Source organism: Neopsephotus bourkii, unplaced genomic scaffold (genome assembly GCF_033783945.1).
Source record: "Neopsephotus bourkii isolate Nb327-2 ecotype Australia unplaced genomic scaffold, CSIRO-AGI_Nbou_v1 NB_1655, whole genome shotgun sequence".
NCBI lineage: Eukaryota > Metazoa > Chordata > Aves > Psittaciformes > Psittacidae > Neopsephotus > Neopsephotus bourkii.
This window is the reverse complement of record NW_026902129.1, coordinates 315,567-340,255: the sequence shown is the minus strand read 5'-3', so window position 1 is coordinate 340,255 and position 24,689 is coordinate 315,567. Positions and strand designations below refer to the sequence as shown.

Genomic DNA, 24,689 nt, shown 5'->3' with positions numbered 1-24,689 from the left:
GATGCCCGCTCCGAGGAGTGATTTGCATGGAGTCAGTGCCCTCGGGCTCCTTCGCATCCTCAGCCAACTCTTCCCCCTTTTGAGTGCTGATGTTCAGACCCTGCACCAGCACAGCTCTGAGATCAGCACTGGTTCAACACATGAAAACACAAGATTGCTCTGCTATTATTAACTATTGGATTAAAACAGTAAGAGAAAAGGACTTGTTTATGCTGTCACTTGTTGAGTGTAATGGCATAGATCATTAGAAGATGATGAGTTTTATTATTATAAAATGAAATGTGAGGAAAAGGAGCCAATAAGAGATATTTAAGACCATCTCGAGTTCCTCGATATAGTTTATTCTGGTTGAAATAAAAGAACTACTATCTTGGTCAGGTTCCATCATTTTGAATTTGAATAGATTATTGTGCTTTTTAATTAAAAAACACATTTGGGACATGCTGTAGATTTTGCAAGGCCTAACAGCAAATTCGGGTGGTATTTGCCTTTAGCTAGGAGAGCTCAGCATTCTCAGCTATCTCGTCCAAAATATTGCTTCCAGACTGAGCTTGTAAGACTTTGTAAGTATATGCAAACATGTGCATATTCAAAGGGTAGTTTGCAAAACCACCGCCGTATCCCACTGCTCTCCTGCACAACCAACTACATTTTGGAAAGTTTCTCTCCAACAACAAAATTTATGCTTGAAAACAAGGAACATGGAGAAGAAGGAATCTGCCTCCTTCATTCATGCATCAGAAGCTAGGCTCCCAAATTCCAGATTCATTCTGATGATAAACTTCTTAGTGTACTAATGCACAGTGTGTTTACCAGCTGCATCTCCTACATTGACTACTCTGGAATAGGTTTTCGGCTAAAATGGTAACATTTTTTGGTTTTTTTAAATTTACCACCTATTTTATCATCAGCAAAAAGAAAAGTTCTCTTCTGGCATCTTTTTTCTCCAACATGGAAAAGATTAGTGACATCCATAATCTTTTTATAATTAAACATAGAAATCTGATCATATAACTTTGGAAATAATAGTATCTGTGTAGTCTGTAAGGAAAGCTGCTTAATTTAAGCATTTTGAGAGGGTGCATCACAGGCTTTTACATTTGAAACAATAAACAAATCCCTTATTTCCCATGTGTGAACGCTTCTCACTTGCTGTCACAGAAACACATAGCTCGAATCACGGACTGAGTGCAGTGCAGAGAACTGGCACCTTTGAGCCGCTTGAATAACAGTATACAATGAGGGTGGTGAAACCCTGGCACAGGTTGCCCAGAGGGGTGGGAGATGTCTCATCCCTGGAAACATTCGAGGTCAGGCTGGAAGGGGCTCTGAGCAACCTGGTGTAGTTGAAGATGTCCCTGCTTATTGCAGGGGGGTTGGATGAGGTGACCTTTAAAGGTCCCTTCCAACCCCAAGCACTACATCACCATGAGTCAAAGATCTGCTAGCTCCCCGAACACCAATCCCAGCTAAAGGGAAGACCACTGACAGGAATACTGGCAATGGAATCCCTCTCTATTTTAGGGCATAAAGTGCCTGGATTCTCCCTCTCAAGTCACATAAGTTTCCTGGTGCCTTCCGAAGAGCATCAGCAGTCCCTGTACAGAGATGGAAGATGCATCCTTATCACACAGCTTCCCAGCCTGTGCTGCCCTCCAGAAGCAGCAGAAGACCCCTCTGTGCCTACTCGAGGGTGCTCCCAAATAACTGTGTAGAATTGCAGCACGAGGCTAATGGTAAGCTCCTTACGTCTGCAGAATTTCGGGCTTATTCATTGCTTGTATAGTGTTAGTGAAGATGGAAAAGGACCTCCACATCTAGGGAAAGACAGGTAAGGGTGAAAACTAGAAATCTCACTCTCTATAAGCAAAGGCCATCAGCTGATGAACGCCTGATCCTTTTCCACCTTTTCTTTTGTTCGTTTCCTTTTGTGGAACAAAATAAGAGCAAGCAGTTCTGTTATTATTATCTTTTATTTTTATTGGTTTTGTACACAATTGCACAGTGGCTGATCTCTAGTTTGACTGGGAGGTGACTAAACATACCATTCCTTGGCTCACAATGCACTAGCACAACGCTGCAGAGTGTTCCAGGGAGGTGAGGAGGCAGAGTAGGGGGATGGAAGTGTGATCCTGGGAGGGGATCCCATGACAGATGCTTTCATCTGGCCTAGTCTCTTTGCAGGATTTTGGTTTCTAGATTTCACTTTCTAAATTCCCAAACTAATAAATTTCATGGGGAATTTTTGACACAACAAAAAATTCCAGAAATTGCTAACAATTCACTGTAGCTTATTCAAGTGATTTTAAAAGAGCAGGAGAATGTTAGAGCTAGCTCTGATTGCCTGCATATTGCAAACCATTCTGCTGTATACCTTTGTGCTGAGATTGGTTACTCTGACTGTAGCATCTCTTCTGGAATGGCAGCTCAGACCTGCAGCCCCCAGAAGACGGCAAATTCACTACTCCCCTTACTAGCTCCTGCCGGTGGTGGATAATCCTAACCATTGAGGAAAACCATTTTCCAGTCTGATTTCACACCTTTGTGCCAATGCATGAGAAACAAGAACTGACCAGCTCTGAATGAAGCAGTCTGGCTTCGCTGAAAGAAACCACTCCCAGAGAGACAGAAAATATGTATCAGAAATAGATGAAGGAAGTGATTTAGGTATGATTAAATAATATTGATTATTATTCTACTGTGCAGAATCTAAGGCATCTTTAGTCACTGTACATCAGGTAACTGTAGCTTAAAAAATATTGACTAAACCATCCTGCACCTCTGACCAAACACTCCGTGAGGGGATGTTCCCCCTGACTTTAGGGACTGAGTCACTACTGCAGCATTTAGTTCTGCATTATTGATATTTCACCAATGTGCCTTCAAAGAGCCTGGTCAGGGTTGGAAGTCATATTCTACCACTCTTATCCAGGCTGAATGCTGATGGAGGGGGGAAAAGGAAGGTGGGAAAGTGCTACGTGGTGACACAGCCCTCTGCCTGTCACACCACATGGAGCTGGCTGTGGGGGACACTGCCCCCCCCAGCACTCTGCTTCCATTAGAAAATCTGCCATTGAACCAGGAGCTCATGAATGGGAACACTACATGCCCTTGTATTTATTTTACATAAATGAGCTGGTTCAGTGAAGCCAACTGCGAGTTCTAAGAACTGCAGGAGTTATTTCTGCAGTTCTTCCTTCTGAAAAAACATGTGATTGAAGTGCAACCTTTTCACAGCATGAACCTAATCTAAATCTCTGGCTTTGAACAAACTCAAACTCCAGTGTCCAAAAAAAGAACTCAAAATGTCTCTAGCCTCAATAATCAAAATCCCAGATACAAACACTCCTGAGTGAGAAAGGTATTCATGTTTAAATGTGGTTTTAGGCTGAGCTCACTGCTGTGAATTTTTGCTAGTGTCGCAGGAAGCTTGTCCCTGTACATGCATGGTTTAAGCAGGAACAGAGACCCAAGCTCTAATATATAATATAGGCTGGTGGTAAAGTCCTGTGCTTTTAAACATGAAAAGGAAACACCAAAGTTTACCTTCCTAAGCCAATGTTTTGCATGTTCTCTACATAGCAAAGAGCCATGACAGCAGTCTGGTTCCTTGATAACACATATACAACTAACACAGCAAGACCTCATCCTGAACAAAAAGGAGTTAGTCAAAAACAGCTGTATGTGTACATACAAGTCTTGATTTCCACACAGACAGGTAAAGTTACTTACAACTGGTTCTCTACCAAGATCCCAAGTCAGAAAAGCACTCACATGTCTGATGTTTCTTATGATACCTTCCTGAATCAAGGCCTGAGTTAGGTTTTTAACATTTCTTCTTAGAAATGGGCCAAAATGATGGCTACTTTCCATGTGTCTAACTCCACTGAATGAGACAGTTTTATCCATGGACTCCAGCAGTGCATTTAAGACACACTGTTTCATTTTGGTTTTGTCTGTCCGTACTTCTCCAGCAGTGCTTTTCCCTTTCTTTGGCCTGTCCATTCAGTCAGTGATGAAAGAAAGACCACACTGAGATGAAAGTAACAACTGATCTGTGTGATTCCCTGCGTGATTCCCTGCTGCCCTTCATCTCTTACATCTTCAGGTCAGACAAAGAGTGGCCCATGAACAAATGTGGGAAACAGCTCATTATCTGTAGTCTCAAGTTAAGGCAGGCACATCAAGCAGTACATTAGTACATGCTCTCAGAGTCTGTCAACAAAATTGCCCCAAGGGAATATGGCTTTCATTTAATTATTCCTTTCCTATTACTAACAGCATAACCAGGGCAAACCAGTGAGTCTGCCTCCTGTTTAGAAACAAAAAACATTTTGCTATCATTGCATTGTCTAGGAAAGACATCAAATCCTAACAAGTGGTCAAATGACTCTACAAATAACCATTCTTGTTAACAAAGTATTCTACAGCAAGAGTAAAACTGGTGGCAAATTCTGCCTACAGCAATTGGAAAGGCTCTCAGGGAAAAAAAGTAGAAGTGAAGTATTACCCACGAGGACAAACAGGGGACTGGAGCAGTTCCTGTATGAAGATAGGCTGAGAAAGTTGGGGCTGTTCAGCCTGGAGAAGAGAAGGCTGTGCAGAGACCTCATAGCAGCCTTCCAGTATCTGAAGGGGGCCTAATAAGGATGCTGGAGAGGGACTCTTCATTAGGACAGTAGTGACAGGAAATGGGTAATGGGTTAAAACTTAAACAGGGGAAGTTTAGATTGGATATAAGGAAGAAATTCTTTACTGTTAGGGTGGTGAGGCACTGGAATGGGTTGCCCAGGGAAGTTGTGAATGCTCCATCCCTGGCAGTGTTCAAGGCCAGGTTGGACAGAGCCTTGGGTGACATGGTTTAGTGTGAGGTGTCCCTGCCCATGGCAGGGGGATTGGAACTTGATGATCTTAAGGTCCTTTCCAACCCTAACTATTCTACGATTCTATTATCAAGTTTTCTTTTTTTATATATGTATATTCTTTTGCATCATGCTAATGTTGGTTTCACAAGCTGAGCCATAGCAAAGGGCAATACCAGCTTTCAAAGATGACTCTCATGTATTGGTTTGACCTGTTCATAGGAACAGAACCATTGCATGGTGAGGCACTGGAACAGGTTGCCCAAGGAAGCTGGGAATGCTCCATCCCTGGCAGTGCTCAAGGCCAGGCTGGACAAAGCTTTGGGCAATACGGTTTAGTGAAAGGTGTCCCTGCCCATGGCAGGGGGTTGGAACTGGACAAGCTTAAGGTCCTTTCCCATCAAAACCATTCCATGATTCTATGATTTGCATCAGGAAACCACCAGTTCTTTTTCGTAACAAAAAACTTCCCAAAACAACAGAAAATGCACAGACACAGGATCAAACAAACAAACAAAAATCAAACTGACCCAAAAACCAAGGCCCCCACCCTAGAACCCAGAGTCATCAGCTGTGAAGTAGCCAGTGGGAGGAGGAGTGCTTTGAGAGTTGTTTAACGCCTTCCCCAGAAACTGGTCTTTGCGGAAGGAGGAGAACAGGAATGAAGAAGCTCAGCTAAAATGATGAAAGAAATTTGCAGTCTCTTTTTTTATGTTTTTACTCTTCTGTATCTGGAAAAAAAAAAAAAGAAAAAGAAAAAGAAAAAGTGTCAAATGCCGCCTTTCTCCCCTTTGTCCAAGGAGCGGGTAATCTGGGAAAGAGAAAGGAAGGTATCAGTTTAGACAGCCCCATTTCCTCCAAGCAGTGCAGCTTTGCTTAACTGATGAAAGACTGCAAGGTGAAGCCCACCAAAGCAATACCTCTTATTGGCTTGAGCAGAAATATCATTATGTCTTACACAAAGTGAAATCCATTGCTCTCGGACTAACTCTGTGGGAATTCAATCTTTGGCATCAAAAGGATCATGTAACAGAACACAGCACGCTTAGATTGAGATCCCATTAGGTTTCTTTGCTGTAGGGTTCTATGATCACCCTTTGCTCACCAGCTCTTTCAGTACCTTTTTTGCTCATGAAAGCAACAATGTTGTACATGTGGTTTGAGGTGAAGAAAAGAAAACGCTTCAAACATTTGGACTTGATGATCTCAAAGGTCATTTCCAACCTCTGATTTGATGATTCTATGAAACACAGAAGATCACTACCTTTTAAAAGCCCTTTCTCCCAAGCGGACTGCAATGTCTAAATTGCACAGTCTTAGGCACGGGTAAGTGCCTGGGACCTAACTAAATATGTGCACTTTAGAATCTGCATGACTCTTCTGTCAAATATTTATAATCCTTTGGCCTCAAAATTAGGCTCTATTTGGCTAACGTTACCCTGAATGTACAAACCTAACTTTTTTATGTAGTTATACCACAAGTGATTCTTCACAATGAACGTATCTTCCTCAAGAAGAAATACAGGCAAGATAACCTTTTCTTCCTTTCTAGTGAAAGAGGACAGTTTCTAATGAAAGAGGACATTCTGTCCAATCCTCTTCATATCTTTCTCTAGAAAACCTCTGGAACAGTTTCAAATGGGAACATGAATATTTTACTGTATTGGCTGTCCCAACCAGTTATGTGAATGTACCTGGCACTCTGCTTAGCTACTGTTATTCTAGCAATGCCTATGACAGCAGAATTGGAAAGTACACTTAAAAGGGTTCTCTCAACCAAGGGGATTCATCCCAGGGAGAGAAAAAATTATCTATAAGGCTGGGCATGCCTTGGAAGATGTGACTACATCAGAATCTCTGTGTCCCTTTCAGAGAATAGGTTTCTGTTGCCTTCATTAGTATATTGTTCTATTTTTATAAACAGTGTTTGGGCAAAGGCAAAACAAAGAGCTAAGATTCCTGCTGGATTGCAGTATCTCTGATTAATATATAGTGGCTGCACAGATTCATCAGTGAGTTGGTATCATTTTCTTCTACTGCATAGTTAGCAGCAGGTCTTCTTTCAGGATGGTCCCCTGTAGGTTGTTACTACAATATCTTGATCACTGATGCAATTCAAAGACATGGTTGTAAACAATTAGGCTTTCAGCATTTCATTGGATTTATTTAGACTGAATTGTCACATTCCCAGCATTACTGGCAGCAAAATCTACAACAGGCAATAGTAACAGCCGTTAACAACAGCACTACACTTCCTTGATGTCTCCTATCTCAAAAGTTGAGCCTGATTTGCTGTCATTAACAGGATCATAACAATCCTCTGACATGTAGCATTAACCACATTTTCAAGAGAAGAGTGACCCAGAAGGCAAGGTAATCATTTGGCACACGTGGATGAAATGACATCTTTGAGCAGTAATTATTTCTGAATCTCTTAAATTATGTGCTGAATCACACCAGGAATCTGAAACAGAGCTCCAAGTACCACCCAACAGGTTCTCCCCTACCTATGCTATCTGTACTCACAAGACTTCTAACCCCTTTCATCCCCATTAATGAAGAAAGGGAAAATGCAATGTTTTTTCCAGGCTCCAGACGTTCCCTGTGGAGAACTGAGTCATATATTACTTTTTTGCTTCTGTTAGCCACATCACCAGCTCCAGTGAGAACATCCCCCTATACCATTTGCTTTAAACTGTTTTTCTACTTGCTGGAGCAGATGTGTTGGTTTCCTAGCTGAATTTTCCCTTTGGATACAATACAGCTTCCCTACAACTGCATTAACCTTGGATGTGATCCAGCTACTTTCTCATTTCAGCACAATAAATACAGTGCAAATATTAGTACATATCAACAGAGGTAACTGAAAGAGGAAAAAGAATGAATATGCAGCACTCAGTACACAGGAAAACTTTAAGCAGTTCACTTGGCATGTATTGAATTTCATTATCTGAAACAGCCTCGTCTGAATGCACATCTCAGTTCTTCAGTGTTGCAGATGGGTTTATATTGTTTGCCGAGTGTTGGCCTTCCCCTTGATCATAAATGCAGACACCAGTACTTCTACAACTCTTGATGTGATAAATGTTAACATGTAACAGTTCTTCATGTTATATCAGTCTTCCAGAGACTAAAGAGGCTACAAGAAACCTGGAGAGGGGCTTTGGACAAGGGCCTGCAGGGACAGGACAAGGGGAATGGCTTTAACCTAACAGAGGGGAGACTGAGATGAGCTCTTAGGCAGAAGTTCTTCTCTGTACACAACAGAGTACCAGGGCTGTAAAGATACTTAATGGAAGAAAAATCCATCAGAGGCTATGCACGTCAGAGATTTGACCTCTGCCTTAGCTCTTTGAAGACAGGTAAGGTGTAGGGGGGAGGCATTGCTCTGTTTTTCCTCTTTGTTCCTTAAGATCTCTGCTATGAAATGTTGTCGGCTAGGTGATGGAGAGCTAAAGGGCTTTTGGTCTGACCCAGCATGGTTGGTCAAGTGTTCCTAGAGAAGCTGGCATTTGAAAGTAGCCTCTACCCTCATTTATTAAAAGCCAAAGCTTTTCAGGATAAGAGTATTCGAAACTCTGGCCTCCCTCAGAAGCCTGCTCCATCCAGGCACTGGTTGAAATGACAACAGAAGTGACCAATTGTTATATGACATTTGATATCATAAAACCAATTACTAGTGATGCAGTGCACAACTAGGGAAAATAATAGCCAAATTACATGTGTCTCACCCCATAATCCAAAAGGCAGTTATCCTTCTTACTACACATGATGGAAGCATTTGCAACTGGTAGGGCAGATTGCTAAAACTGCCACTTTCAACTCTTTCTGTGACTCACTCAGCATCTTGCAGGAATGACCCCTTAATTTTGTAAGCTATTCCCCAAAGCCAGCGTATTTCCTGTCTCCACTGAGTGCTAAAGTGTGTTTAGTCCTAACCTGTCCCCATCTGAACAGCACTGTTAAAGCTACTCCTAGTGCTCAAAATAAAATGAAGATGTTGAAAATCACAGTGCTTAGTTCTCAGCACTGGATGATCCTAACTCCTCCTAAAGCCATTCAAGAAGCCTCTTCAAAGAAAACTAAGACCATGAAGAAAGATATTCGGCATATTTGTGCTATTCTCTTGCTTCTGCTGCACCAGAGATGAATGAGGCCTAAGAAACATGAAGATCAGTGAAATGAAGAAGAAATATGTGTTACAAGTTAATTCATCTTTGTTATCTGTCTTTTTAATGGATGAGAAATTTTAGAGTGATTATTTTTTCCAAGGGAAATAATGTTACTCGAAGCTGCTTGTGTCCTGTTTAAAGCAAGGAAAAACAAGAATAAATGCTGTTGGGAAGAAGTTTTGAATACCTGTTTTGTAACTGAATTTAAATACCATTATTCTAATTTAGCAGACGACCCAAGTGCTTAACATTCATTTTGCTAGGAGGAAAAATGACATTAGCATAGAAGGTATTCTGATTTTTGCGCTTTGGCATATAATTATCCCTAAATCATTCATGACATCAAATAATTTTTAGTCCTTTCACACTGATGTTGAGTTTTCTGTTTGCTTGCAGCTTATATTATCCTTGACCTGAGAGCACATCACTGATGGAAGAAAGAGATTAGCTTTGCTTTAATATATGTTGTTTGCTTACCAGCACATTATGGAAATATGTAAGAGCAGAGAAAAACGCAATGAATATATTGGCAGAAGTTTGGTTATACCAAATGATGTTTGAGTTTCCTGAGTAAAGCATGTAGGTAAAAAATTAGACACTCATTATGCAAAATGACCTACAGGAGTAAGTGAGAAACCTTATTCTGTATTTGATAATCAAATATAATTCAAAGCTCTGAACATGTCTGGGGTAAACGCTAGATCATGGATTTCATAAAGAGCTGTACCGCTGTGGACGGAAATGAAAACCCCCGTGCTTTTCAAAGCACAAAAGGGATGAGCTGCCACAGGCAGAAGGATAATCGAAGCCAACAAAGTTTTCAGCTGAATGCATGAATCAGGATTCTGTCATTAGCACTGGGCAAATAATTGTTTCTTTGATTGAGTGACTAAACTGAAAAATTAGGGTAATGCTTAGCTCTGGGTCAGACATAATTGCTTTCCTTCTCTCATGGCAAAAATGACTGTTGGGGAGGGGGTTACTCTGGTGGGAGGAAGGTGGAGAGGAAATGAAAGATCAAGCTCAGCTTTTCATCTAACTCGAACAAAACTTTTATTTTTACCATTTACTTAAGGCTGGCTAAAAATGTGAGACATCACTTGGAAGCAGAAATTCCCATTTGGATATTTTTTCAGTGCCTCTTCAGTTTTTGCCAATCACTTGTTTTGAATTAGACATAAATTTCTAAATACTTTCACCTGATTCAAAATAGCACTTCTCAACTAATATCACTTCCTACTTTTCTCCTACATTTATAACTGCCTCCAAGTCCCTGGTTTTGGCATTAGGAATAGGAAAGTAGTGGTTTAGAAGCAGAAAAAAGAACCATTGCCTAGCGATGGATCAATCAATGGTAGTAAGTGGTAAAGATTACTATTAGGGTATGAGTTTCAGAAAACAAACCTGCAAACTGACTCCCTCTTTGCTTTGTCCACCTTCTGTGGGCTGAGCGGTACAGAACTGCGGACTAAGGGCACTGGTGTTCCTCTGCCTCTGCCCCCAGGGAGAGATCAGGCAGCAGGTCCAGCACACAAAGCAAAGGGCATGAAGGAGCCCACCAAGCACCTGGCTGGCAGCTTGTAGAGTGCAGTAGAGCTTACATTTGTTGAATGTTGGACTTCCTCCTCCTTAACGCTTCTACTTACACTACCTTGTCAGAATCGCTGTCTGGTAAGATAACTATAGCTGGTATGCTCAGACTGGGAGCTAGTTGTTTCATGGGAAGGGGCTTAGATGAAAGCTTAAGGTCACTGAACTTTTGAGGACCCATTTCATATTATTCCTTTCCTTCAGGCACGAGCTTGTTTCTCTTTCAGGGCTAAGTGTTACATGGGGAAAAAGAGGCCTGATTGCCATTGGATTCAGCAGAAATTCACAGAGCTGGGGAGCAAGAGGACTTTCCTCTTGCTGAATCATTATACATCACTGCACAGGCAAATTAGCCTAAATGGGGTAAGGAGGACTGTAACAGAAGCAAGGTCACAGCTCCACTCCCTGACTGGTGCAAGAAAATCGCTGATGGTGCAACATCAATGAGGAATTTCCATCATGTGCTGTATAAGTTGTATATTCCTCCATGCTTCTAGGACCATGGATGCTACCCCCAGTGAGCAATGCAGCCATATGCTATCTCTGAGAAGAACTGTATTTAAAGGGCCACCCGTAACCTGAATAAATGTTCCCCCTAAAGTCAACTACTCAAAAAGCTACTTAAGTATCTACAGTGATTTTTTTTTTTTCACCATGCATCTGGAATGAAAATTCCAAATACTCACTTAAATGTGAAATCAACCCAAATGCCATTCCCAATTTTAAAACTTGTTACAGCTGGGGCTCCATGTAAAGTAGAAGCAAAAGGCAATCAAACATCCTAAGGACTTTCTAACTACCTGGCACGGCCTTTATGATGGAAAGCAGGCTAGGAAAAGAGATACACAGAAGTCTCAAAGGAAAATCAGGTGCTTTCCATGAGCTTTACACACACGTACTGACAAAACCAACAAGTTGCAAAATCATCTGCATAATTATACAAGGTACCTTTATACATCCCTATATTCTCATTGAGCATGTATGCCATGGTGATGCAATGTTCCTGAGGTCTTGATGCTACCAATGTGTTTTGCATTTAGCTTCAAAGATCACATCATGTTCATCTTCTATTTGATTTTAAAACTGCATAAAACTTATTCAGAGTACAAGCCTCTATGCAAATTCCAGCTTGCCTTGGGTGCCACTTACTAAATTAGACAAACACATTTCTTTCAACAGAGCACAAAAAGTACTTTAAAAAGCACGGAAACTTTTTCCCCCTCCAGTTATCCTATACTGCACTACTATGGAACAATTGTTCAGCAGAGATAAATTAGGGTGAAATATATCTTTTTGGATAGCAAAATACCTTCATGTTTTCAAGCAAGCTTTTCCAGAAGGTAGCAGTACAACACTTTCTGATTTCTAACTTGGAGCAATAACCTCTAATGTAATTCAAATAACAGGCCATAAAAAGAAGTAAGAAAAGGAAGGAAATTGTCTTTATAAGTAGTCTGAGACTATTGTAATTCCACTTTGCCACTGCTGCTGGATTCTGACATATAATATCAAGAGGACTATCAAGCAGCAAGGAGGAATTCAACGTGTTTGCCTTACAAATTAAAATGGGCTTTCTGCTTCTGACAATAATGAAGAGACCAACCTATCTTTTGGAACAGAAATAGAAATGGCACTATTATTTATATGACCTAAAATTTACCTTTTTACCTCTCTCAAGAAGATATAGACAAATGCTGCTCATTTATACACTTGAGTAACCTCTTTTAAAGCAACAGTGGCATTATGTAGATAACATGCGCAGGGTTTTCTCAGAAGTCTACATAGTGTTCATCACTCTACAGCGGTCTTGGCTAGACTGACACACATGAAAACCATATCTAAAGGAGGCTATTCTTAAATGGGTAAACACTTTGCAAAAAGCTGCATTCTCCTTAAATGAAGCTGAGAAGATTCTTGTTCATTCAACTCTGTCTGGGATAACTGTGAAGCCATTATCACAGCCCCTTCAAACCACCATGTTTCTATACCAAAGGCATTCTCAGATAACAACATCCTGTGCCAGCTACTCTGCTGCTTGATTTCTGGGGACAAGTGGGACAGAAGGAAATGCAGCCCCCCTACTTTACCCCCTACTTTATCAGGGAATTTTCCACTTGCTGATCAAGGAATGATTGTCAAGAAAAATTAAGACCAAAAGGCAGCTTTATATGTTGGCATGGGCAATGTATAGAACATACAGGAAAGGCTTTTGTCTTCTGTTTAGCAGCAGTAAAGCTAAAAGAATCAAAATAAAGAAAGCTAAAACTTCCATTTTTGGTAAGCCTGTTATGAACTCTTCATAGAGCCTATTTGAAAGAATACATATTAAAATATATTACACTGTATCACGTTGCATTACATTATATTAACTATATCCTATTCTAGTCCATTCTGTTGCATTGCATAGGGAAACCTATTACTGAAACTGTAACCCGTCAAAACGCAGGGTTACGATTTGACCACGAGGTGGGAGCATTGCTCATCACATATACCCAGAGCACATCAGGCTTTCTCTCTCTGGTCTAGCTGTCTGTTGGAAACCACAACCCTCGGATTTCTGTGCTGCAACCTGCAAAAGTGCATGTTACCACCAGAATAATGAGTTTCCAGAACAAACACACACAAAAAAAGAACCTTTTAATTGGCTGTAATTGCTAGCTGAAAAAGAATATCTGAATAAACTGTGTTCGGTCTCCAGAACAAAGTTGTACTGAAAACTTTACACTGCAGAATCTATTCCCAGCAGGATAAAAAATGCGAAGATGGTAGAGATAACCTGTGAAAGTGGTAACCATAGTATCATAGGATAGCTGGAGTTGGAAGGGACCTTTAAAGGTCACCTAGTCCAAGCCCCTTGCAATGAGCAAGGGACGCCTTCCACTAGACTCAGTTGCTCAGAGCCCCATCCAACCTGACCTTGCATGTTCCCAGGGTCGGGGCAGCCAGAGCTCCTCTGGGCAACCTGTGCCAGGGTTTCACCACCCTCATTCTAAAACACTTCTTCCTTATATCTAGTCTGAAATGGGAGGAATAATTTTCTCATTTGTTGTCAGTTTTGTGAGTAGAAAAAGATTGCAAAAAAGGTTTGTAAATGCAGATAAAAATCATGTCCATGTGACTGCTTATAATTTTCCATTCGAAGTGTTGAAAAGCAACTATTTCACATGGGAAAGTCAGGTTTTCCAAAATGGTTTAATAATGTTCTATCCCACAGGAAACATTTGATGAACTACTTGTGCTGATGATGTCTCTGATAGGGCTGTGTCTTTTCTGTGGGAAATGGCAGCCCCATCTCTCTTTTCTTGGAACTGAAGAAAAAGGGCAACAGTCCTGAGTAACAAGCAGTATCTCCCACAGAAAAAAAACCCCACAATAATATGAAGATTAGATTAACATGAGAAGGGGACTAGCCTATGGTCAAGAGACTTGCACAGGATTTTGAAGCAGTTAAGACTGAAATCTAAGGCATGACTGCAGCTCACATAGCTATCCTCAAGCTAGCTTAAAGTAGTCAGCTTTGGTACGGATAGACCCAGTTGTACGAAGCTCTGGCTAGATGCATACGTAGTTCCTTGGTCTCAGTAAGCCTGATCCCTGTTCCTGGAGGCATGCCATTGAACTGTTCTTGGGTAGACTCAAGGGAGCTCAAATACAGAAGCTACATTTCCCACCTGCGACTACAGTGTAGACATGCAGCTTCATTGTCTTCGTGTCCTTGTGCGATAGTTATTCTACATTTCCCTGGCCACTTGGTTCCCCACATAGTAGGACAAATGTGTCAGAAATAGTTTGGTATGTATTCCTGTGACAAGATATTAAAATAACTTCTTTTGTATATGCTCAAAAAGCAACTTGGACGCAGATCCTGCAAAGGTTTACACAATGTATACACTGCAGCTTTCTTCTCTGGGTGCAGGATGCTTGTGCAGTAGGACAGGGGAACAGACTGACCTTAGCTGGATGTAGGGTTCTAGCTGATGCTGATGGGCAGAAGCGAGAAAGCTGAAGCCCTCATGGTAATTCTACACAAATGGGCAGCTGTTTAGTACAAATAACACCCAGCTACATACTGCACAGAGGTTGTAAAACCCAAGCACCCTTGACCCTACAAGAAGTTTCACCCACCAGCAAACCACATGTGGTGAGTGCATTATAGCTGTAACCTCAATCCTTCTAATTCCCCTGCTTAATCTTTTTTTTCCAGCATGTGAAGGAGCATGGACTGGCATATGAGAAAGCATATGTTTGGGTAAACATTTCAGTAGTCTGTAAAGAGCTATGTGTTATCCATGGATAATGTTCGTTTCTCCACATCCCCCACATGGCTGGTAAGGAGATTTGCTCTGGAGCGAGTATGGACAAAACAGGTTGTGCAGTCTGTCAAAACAGATCTGGCACCCCGCGCTTTCCTTTCTAAGGCTGATCATTCACCATTTTTCTCCTGTTCTATCAATGAGACTGTTAGCTCTAATCTGTCTATAGAGTCTGAATGAAAAACAGTCAGCCTACATATTCTCCTTGCATGGTTACAGTTGCTTATTCACTGTAATCAACTGGTCCCATGGTATTAGTCTTTTCTCTAAGGGGATGAGCGGAACATTTTCTCATGAGAAAACAAATACACATTAAATAACTAACACCATGCGAAGACTAACAACTTGCAAAGAACCAAATTCACCCCCTCAAGGATGACTATATATATATAAAATTCAAGTTCAAGTCTGCATGAAACATGCACTTCTTGGTCCTTCAGCCCAGCTAAATAGGTGCCCCTAATCCTTCTGAGACCTTGAGAGTGCAGGCCTTCAAGTGTAATCTGGTCCTCAAAGTTAGAGACTCCTGGGTCTAGTCTCTTGGCTGGGCTGATGCTCCTGCATCCTCCTAAAGAAGCCCCAGTGCTCGTGCATCTACCTGGCCGTCTTCACCTGAGGAGTTACATGTTATTCGAGTATTTGTGCTTAATTTCTGCATGACTGCATGAAGAGTTGTGAGTAGTATTTGTTCAAGACTGTTTTCCTGACAGACTCTTAACTCAAGCATGGAAATAACAGGACCTCTAAAGAGTTTTTCTGAAACACTATTGCTTTTAAAAAAACATATTTATGTGTTTGAAATTATTACATGCTTCTACATGAAATTTTCTACATTTTTAAACTGAGATATCAGATTTTGCTCTTTTTTATCACTTTGCTAGAGCAACAGAAATTTCTGCACTAGGCTCAGACTCATTTGAAATTATTCCCAGATGCCCAAGAAAGCATCCTATGGCTTGGGATCGCTTCAGTTCAACGATGTCTCATCCCTTTTCTATAGCATCCTTAATAGGACCTTTATGCTGTGGTTCAACAATGCTTGGCAAATTCCCTCGAAGTCAATTAAATCAAGAAAGTTTTGTGTTTCTATTAGGATAGTAGAACAGGCAACCGTGAAAAACGTTAACAACTTGGGCAGGTTTTTTGTTAGCTCTGTTGCATCTTCCATACAAAAAACTCCCATTCCTGTTCTAACAGAGAGCAGAACATGGCCCAAAACAACACAGGATAGACCTCACACATCTACATTTCCTATTAAGCAGCTCTAAGAATCCAGAAGTTTTCCTTGGAGGCACCATATAAAAGTTGATGATAAGAGACCAGCTAAGGTGTTATGCATGATGTGAAAGGGATGAATTTCCCTGGAATGCCCCAATGGCTTTTTTTGAGTCTAATGACTGTACCTGTTAAGTTTGTTTCTGGTTACCACACCATTTTTTGGTTTTAGAATAAACTGCAGATGTTTAGGAAAGAATAGGTTGCATTTAAAAATGGGTGACAAAATGTAATAAAATGTTTTCCTTACCATCTGTTTTCTTTGATTCATCCCCCACACTGGACTGATCTTTTTTGTCCAACTTACTGTCTTCCTTTAATTCACCTAGAAAGAAGCAATAAGAAACACTATAAGCATTTTAATGCAGACTGCAGTTTATTAATACCTGTAACTCATACTGCAACATCCAAAGGAGAGGCTCCTTAGGAGAAAAGGTCTGAATTCACAAGGAACTGGATTAACATATTTTCACAGAATAAAGCACCAGATAAAATTTATTGTATAGAAAATGAAGCTTTGCAATCTACTTTTAAATTCATTCTAATTATTAACACCTTAAGTGCACATGCAAACTCATACTCCCTCTGGTTGTATGTAGGCCTTTAAAAACCTGAGCATAACCTTCATTTTAAAATCAGGACTCTGGAACATTTATGGTTTTAAAGGACTAAAGACCCTGCAAAACTTCCTCATTAGTCTCTGCATTGGAGAACCACCTTACATCTCCCAGACAGTCCTACATAATTTTGCCTTACTTTCTCTAAGCAGTTTCCTTTATCCACAGACTCATTTGGGTTGGTCCTTTGATGCCAGTACCAGGGAACAATCATCCCAGTATTGATGACTGGCATTACAGTCTCTATAGCAAACCAGGCAAGTAAAGACTTTGGCAGAGTAATGTTTGATGCAGAATGAAAACGGCAACCTGAGCTGTGGTGTATTTTATGAAGCCAGGATGGTTAACCAGAGTCATTCCAATCTTCTGTCCTCTGTAAGTCACACAGCAGAGCCCATCAGACCTCCCCACACCATCCCTTCATTGAACAAGAATGCTCAATGCACATCAAATGAAAGCTAACCTAAAAAGAGAGCTCCAGCAGAACAGGGCTCTTTCAGCTGCAGTGTCCAAGCAGCAGCAATGAAGGTATCCTTCCTTCAGATGTCCAGAGAAGCAACAGCAGCCTGTCCAGATGGGAGCAGGCAACTTGTCCTTCTCCAGTGGAGGAGTAGCAGTGAATGTGTGATCCACAACTCGATACAAAAAGTCTCACTTCTGAATTTTGTAACTGTGAGGTATGTTACAGCGCTGTATTAAAGTGATGTTTATTCCATTTCTGTTATTAGTTTTCTTACTACAACTAGTTCCCAGCCTTTGGATCCAGATTATACGTATTATGCGTTAAAGAGGAGCTGATCTGCTTCTAAAATAGTCATGGCCAGTGGATATATTTTTAACAGCTCAAAAAAAAGGAGTAATTGTAGAGAAGTAAGGTCTCCCTCTTCCACACTGGGTCCTAACCACTGGAATATTTGTTATTCTTGGATGACAGAGGATCAATGTCTCTCTCCAATTAAGCTTCATCATAGTATGAAAGAGGAATGGTTTTCAAATCTTAAAATATCTAAGAAGATGGAATAAACATATCCTGTTCAGTTCTCTTTCAGTGCCAAAACTTCTCACGCTTTTCTTCCCAAGCTCAGTGAGAGGAAAATGAAAGCATGATACAGGACAAGCACTGACTTCTCAGCTGATCACAAAGCCACTGACTTGGGCTCCTTGAACAGAGAGGTATGAGCAGCTCCAAGCAGGGCTGAGGTGTGTGCTTGATGAAGGTGGCCTCTAAAAGAAGGACACTGTCTTCAGGAAATGAAATGAAAATGTATCTAGCAAAGTACAAGTCTTCCTGCGTTTCCTTCACCATCATACAGCTGACAGTAACGATGAGCTATTAATGCTCTTTTTCACCATTGCACAAAGAAGTTGCTTGACCCTAAGTGTGTGCAGGAAAAGATGATGAGCATCCACACACACATTATTTAACAGTTTGATCTCTTGGAGAAAGCACACAGGCAGCAAGTGACTGAAAGAGACTTTAAACTCACCCAACAACACCACAGTTTCTGAACTTTCATTGAATATAACTTATTATGAATACAGGGCTTTTGAGTATTGTAATATCCACCTTGCCATAATGCCAGCAGCAGAGCAGAACCATGATCATAATGATCTTTTTGAAAGGAATTACAAAGGCAGAGAAATAACAAGGCAAATACTTTATGATGAGATATTAACATATAGGCGTAAAGGGAGCTGTGGTGAACCCAGAGATATTAATGTGAGGATTTCATCAGTCTCCAAAGACTCTGCAGTGATTGTACCTCATAAAGGCCTTTTCCCATAAATTAAGGAGCAGAATTTCTTTTCCTGAGGATGACACTAATTTTCAGAAATCATTGTAATTCTTTTCAAAGCATTTCTGACACCTGCAGCAGAGAGACACTGCAGAAAAAGGTACTGTCAAAATCACTAGAGCAAACTTTAATAACGCCGTATTGTTAGAAACATGTAAAATAAAATATTTCAGAAGAAAAGTCTGATGGAGTCTAGATGGGATTTCAGATGTCCTCAACCTTTTTGCCTCTTGACCAGCAGCCAAGTGAAATACATGAGAATCACATCAGGAGTATTTTAAACTGAATTTCTGCCTCTGCTGCCATCAAAACTCACTGTCTGACTTTCAAAGCCTGTATGTGCAACTCAGGCTTTTCTTCAGAGGATGCTTCCATGTCTGACTTTGTGCTGGTTTCGGGCTGACTGATGATAGCCAAGTTTGTGACAGGTCTCATGCACTGCCATTTTTTGATAACGGCTTCAAGGAGCAGGAGCTGGAGAGTTAAGGACAGTGAAATGGCCTAGAGACAACTCATCTGTTCTAATGAGGGGGCAAGGGTTAATGTTTACTGCAATTTTCAAACATATTTCCTACCTTTTCTGGGTGCAAAATGTGATTCTTATTTTAACTCAGCTCTATAGCAAGTTAAACCCCTGGAATCAAACTTCTGACCAAACAAAAGGCTTCTGACTGCCCTAATAAAAAAAAATGATCAAAGGAAGAGTAAATAAAATAACAAAAACAGAGAGAGAAAATCCTCTGTCCCAAGCCACATTTATATCTGAGGCTCAATTACCTTTAAGACCTTTACTAAAAATACCTTTAATTTGCCTTAAGAAAAGTTTATAAGCCACCTTTGGCTTGTCCTCTGTCAGTTACCCAAGCACTGAAGGTGTTCACTGAACCAAGAACGTTTGTTTCAGCTTTTCAGCCTGTGCACAACAGCCTGCTTCATTTCCACAATAAAAGTCATGTTTTCCTTCCCTCCAAAACTGCCCAAGCAGGCATGATCTATCCCATCTTCAATTGGAAGAACACTACTTGGGAGTTAAATGATAGCTTCTGGTTCCCATATGCAGGTGACTATGCCAGTGGTCCAGGTTCCCCATCACTGAGGTGAGATACTGGTTTTAGGGCTGGATTTACATTCCAACGGAAGAAGAAAACTCACCATTATGGACATGCTCTTTCTCATCTCCCACTGCATGATGAGAGTCCATTCCCTTATCTGTCCTAGGTGCATTTTTCTCTTGAGAGGCTTCGTGTTTGTTCACCCCAGTTTGCCGAGTCCCATTTGCATGATTCTTGTTGGAATCTGTGCTTTTGTTTTCCCCCGGATTTGGTTCTTTGCTGTTCTCTGTCTTTGCTGCTGTGGTATCTTCAGCTGGCTTCTTCTCATCTTTTTCATCTGTTTTCTTTTCATCTGTTCCCTGATGAGCATTTTCCTCTGCTTCTTTCTTAGCTTTTTCTTCTGCATCCTCAGCAAAGAGAGAAGCAAAACAAGGAAAGAAATCACGATTATCAGTCAATTTGACAAGAGTGATACAACTCACACATCTAAATCTTCTTCAGTTGTTTACATGCAAACAGCTTTTACTTAAATGTAGGAATTGACATGACACAGGAGAAAGACCACAGAATAACATTTAAGAAAGTATCCTGAATAAACCCAACCCATGTTGGCCTATAACGTATATTATTTGCATGTCTTTTTTACACCATGGAAGGTTCACCTTTGAAAATACAGTACCTCAAAATTCTTAGAAGGCAAACTAAAAAGAGACATTAGCTATTGAAGGTTCTAAGGGTGAAAAGGTTAGTTTTATTTTTGACACACAACAATAATTCAAATTACATTGATTTTATCTTGTACCATACCACGTAACCCTATGCACATAGAAAAACTTGGTTCTTTGATACATGCCTTTTCCCCCTCTCATTCCAGGTTGCTTCCTAATCTCTTCCCTTCTAATTACTGTTATCCTTATGGCTCTGTCCTTTCTTGGTAGACTCATATACTGCTGCTAGTACTTGCCCTTCCATCCCCAAAATCTTACAGTCAATCACAAATACACAAAAGTGTAAATTCAGAAGTGAGTGTTGGGCAACTGAAGCATCTCAAAATACTGTCATTCAGAAGAAAATCAAATCACAGAGAAGCCAATTTCCCCCTTTTAAGATACTGCTGTTGTTATACAAATCCTAGGTACTGACGCAACACTTATAACAGAGTTTGCAAATTACTGCAGCTCCAGGTGTTGAGACCACTGTTTCTAGCCGAGGCTGGGTACAGAAAACTCCCCAGACTCAGCCGCAAAGGTTCTGTATGGCTTCCTGCATCTCATAGCAAAGCAGGACACAACCACAGTCCCTCAGCACAGCCCTCAAGCTATTAAACATGGCTGGGTGTGCAAAGACTCTGGGCAGAGACCCCATCATCTTCTTTCCCTTTTCCATGATCAACAGAGACTTCACCTGCAAAAGCAGCTGAGTAGCTCAGCACATGCTCAATTTGGAACCTGTGAGCTTAAGCAGCTTCAGAGCATCACATACATCCATACTGAGTCTAAGCATTCAGATGTGACCACCCTATGAATTGAAGGGTCTGTATTCAAGATCTCTGAGTTGGCAATATCCTAGCCCACTCATTACCCCATCGTGGGCAACCAATTGCACTTTGATTGTGATAAGGATGACAGATGTAGGTCAGGTTGGACAAAGTCTTGGGTGACATGGTCTAGTGTTGGGTGCCCCTGCCCATGACAGGGGGTTGGAACTGAATGATCTTAAGGTCCTTTCCAACCCTAACTATTCTATGATTCTATGTATGTTCTGAGCAATGTGATCTAGTTGAAGATATCCCTTCTCATTGAGGGGGGTTGGATTGGATGACCTCTGAAGATCCCTTCCAACCCAAAGCATTCTATCTATCTATCTATCTATCTATCTATCTATCTATCTATCTCCTGTTTTCTGAGAGATTCTGATGAGCAGAGAAACAGATCCCACAAAACACTGAATAAAGTGTTGGTCCTATGGAAGTATTCTTGATGTCTATAGAGATGTTTCACTCATTACAGAGCAGTGTCTTGGCCAGGGAGTACAACTTACAAAATAATTTCTCAGGAGCAGGGTTTTGGCCAGGGAGTAAAAATTACAAAATAATTTTTAAGTGTCTTGTCAAATAGTTCTTTTGAGTGAATCAGAACTAGTTTTGAGGAAAATATAACAACAGGATACCAGAGAGAAAGGGGGAAATCTGTCTTTGATAAGAAATGCCAATCTGTATTTCCTTGCCAGCAGCCAACTAAAATTAATTAATTTTTAAATTAATGAATTCTGGCTCACATGAAAATATTATCAAATTAGATATGAGCCTCCCTCACTTTATTAATAATTCCTGAGATCTACAGTAGCTTCCATTGATGGCTCAGCAATGCACATTTATGTTTTCCCTGGAGTCTCACGGTATACAGAAGGATACTTCTCATTTGGAGATCTGAAAAGTAAAAATGCTGCATTTTGCATCTGAACAAGACAGAAATTCAGCTCAGGACACTGGGGGTTACTACAGCACCACTGGATGAGTGCCTCTTGTCAAAATCAGTGTCACAAAATACATCTAAATAGTGCTTTGCGCAGCAGGGGGTTTGTTTATTCAGCTTTTTCATCTGTGAGTATTAGATGATTACCCTTTAAGCAAAAAGAGATCAGGAATAAACCCCACTTACTTTGCCCACACAGTCCTAGAAGTTTTCTATAAATACCACACCCAGGATAAAAACAGCTCAGTGATGCTCCCAGGGACTACACCATTACCAAAAGGAACAGAGTATTCTACAAAGAAATTATTACTATTATTGTATTCAATAGTAATTAATAAAAGTCACAATAATAATAATAATGGTTTCCTTCCCTCCTGGTCACCAGTTGCTATCTGTTGTCAATCAACTAGTTAAATGCTGTATCTGTCTTCGCTTAATAATTCTTAGTTTTATTGTCAGAGCATCTTTGATGCATTGCAAGCCGCTGGTTTGACAGGGTTAGCAATTTTAACTCCTGCTGTGTGGCAGGCCCTGCTGCATATGGCAAAGACAGGCAAGGCAGATGGAGGGAGGGCAGAGACTTGCTGCAAGTCAGGAGCAAGAGAGCAGCAGAGCAAAGGTTTTGATGCAAGGGGTTTGGGATCCCAGTTCCTTAGTCATGTCCCAGTCCTCAGCCACTCTCTCTGAGCCAGACATTTGTATAAACCTTTTAAGATTAGAAAAATATGCATGGCTGTACTGCTAAATGCACCCAGAAACACAGACATTCTGTGAAAGTCAATGAATGCAGATGAACAGAAGCTGAGACTGCTTTCTGAATCTCTGATCCATAAACTGAGGCCCTGATCCAAGTTACTGGTGATGAAGTTTGGCAAAAAACATAAAGTAAATCGACTTTTCAGGGCTGAAGGTTGTCAGAAAGGTAAAGATAAAATGACCTACTCAAGAGCTCCCATGTCTAATAATGCAGACTGTTGAGCTCTCTGCTTTCAAGTGACCAGCTAACTCTTACACAGACCACCCCCTGGAGCTGCTAGAAGGATTTTTTTATGAGGCAATTAAAAACAAAACATTCTCCTCTCCAGCTGAAGTATTAATAACCAAACACTTATTGTTAGGATACCCCATAAAGAATGGGTATGAAATACTGCACCCAGATATACTACCAGTGCCAGCATCAGTTTAGCAATGTGTGCACATCCACTTGAGTCATAACTTGACATTTACATGTGCACATTTAGGAAAAAGTCTTTATGCAAAGCAGCCGCTGCAAGTGGGCACAAAGCACATTTAAAAATTAAATATCCAGAATCTATTCTGAGCTAATCTATATATTTGTTTTAAATGAAAAGTTAGATAGATTTTATTTCTTTCCCCATAAGTGTCTGTTGCATGTAAGTTTTTTATCTAGCAGAGCCTTAGACAGGCAATTATATATGGTACATGTTGAAATTAAATCCTTAAAACTAGTCAACTGGATTGCCTTCATCTGCTCAACACCCCTATTCTGTAAGACACTGCCCATGTTAAATGCTTTTCTTGTTTGGTTAGCTTTAATTTGGTTGCTCCACAAAGAACTGGGAAATAGTAAATGCCAATTGAAAAAAAAAAAAGACCACACAAAAAGCTACAAAAAAGCCCCTGGCAAAAGAAAAGCAAATTTTGAATTATGTTTTTGTTTTCATTTTCATAGAATGCCCAGAAAGGCTTTTCCCGAATGGCAAATTTAAATCACAAAGGAGAATTTAATTTGAATAATAATGTGTGCTTTCATGCACCTTTAGACAGGCCTTTCAGTGGGAGAGGAACAATCTTCTCCGGCAAATAGGAGAGTGATGGCAAATCTTTCACCAGTCCTCAAGCCAAGGACACGTAATACATTAAAATCGAGCTACTTCCATTTACATGAAATAAAACAACTCCATTAAATACAGGTTTGAGCAATAAACATTCAGCTGGGAGAAGAAACTGTATCACCAACAATTCCATGGAGAAAAAAACCACAATCAGTGACACATTCCTCCTTTTTTGTTCCAAAGCTGATCTAAATCACCTGAGCGCTCTAGGAGACCGTGGGCAAACATCCAGCCCCTGGAGGCAATGGCCAGTTGTACATAAGTTCTCAACAGATGGCTCTCACTGATTCCAAAAGATCTCTGACAATAGAGATTTGCCAGTGTCTAACTTACTATCAGGTTGTGATTACCTGCCAATTTTTTCTCCTCGTAACAGCCATAGGTGCTTGAATAAAACCAAACCATAACTCCTTATTCTGCAGCTGCAGTAGTCTTCAGAAAACTGCTTTGAGCTACCAGCAACAGTTACTGTTTGCATTGCTGTACTCTGCAGTGGTGTGCAACTGGGCCATGTGTTTCCTGAACTGCAGTGGCCAAAACTGCACGCAATACTGCTGTGGGGACCTTGTTACTGCTGGTAAGGCAGGAAGGATGCCAAAGGGTCTTAGAAGCAAGATCTGGTGATTTATGTTGTGTTGTTTTAGGGCTTTCTTCTCTGTTCGGGTTTTTTTCCAATTACATG

At 40.7% G+C, this 24,689-nt stretch overlaps 1 protein-coding gene across 6 annotated transcripts in view; it reads right to left on the bottom strand.

Moving 5' to 3' along the window:
• PDE1C (phosphodiesterase 1C) overlaps positions 1-24,689 on the bottom strand; it is a 272,899-nt gene that overhangs the window by 7,143 nt on the left and 241,067 nt on the right. For 4 of the 6 annotated variants that reach the window (XM_061374877.1, XM_061374880.1, XM_061374879.1 and 1 more), the window contains 2 exons: positions 19,778-20,077; positions 16,463-16,537 (listed from right to left, as the gene is read on the bottom strand). In XM_061374877.1, the coding sequence (XP_061230861.1) occupies positions 16,463-16,537; positions 19,778-20,077 (375 nt within the window). Of the gene's footprint in view, positions 1-4,944; positions 5,594-16,462; positions 16,538-19,777; positions 20,085-24,689 lie in introns of those variants that run through there. The other 2 variants (XM_061374878.1, XR_009728689.1) reach the window with 2 other exon arrangements.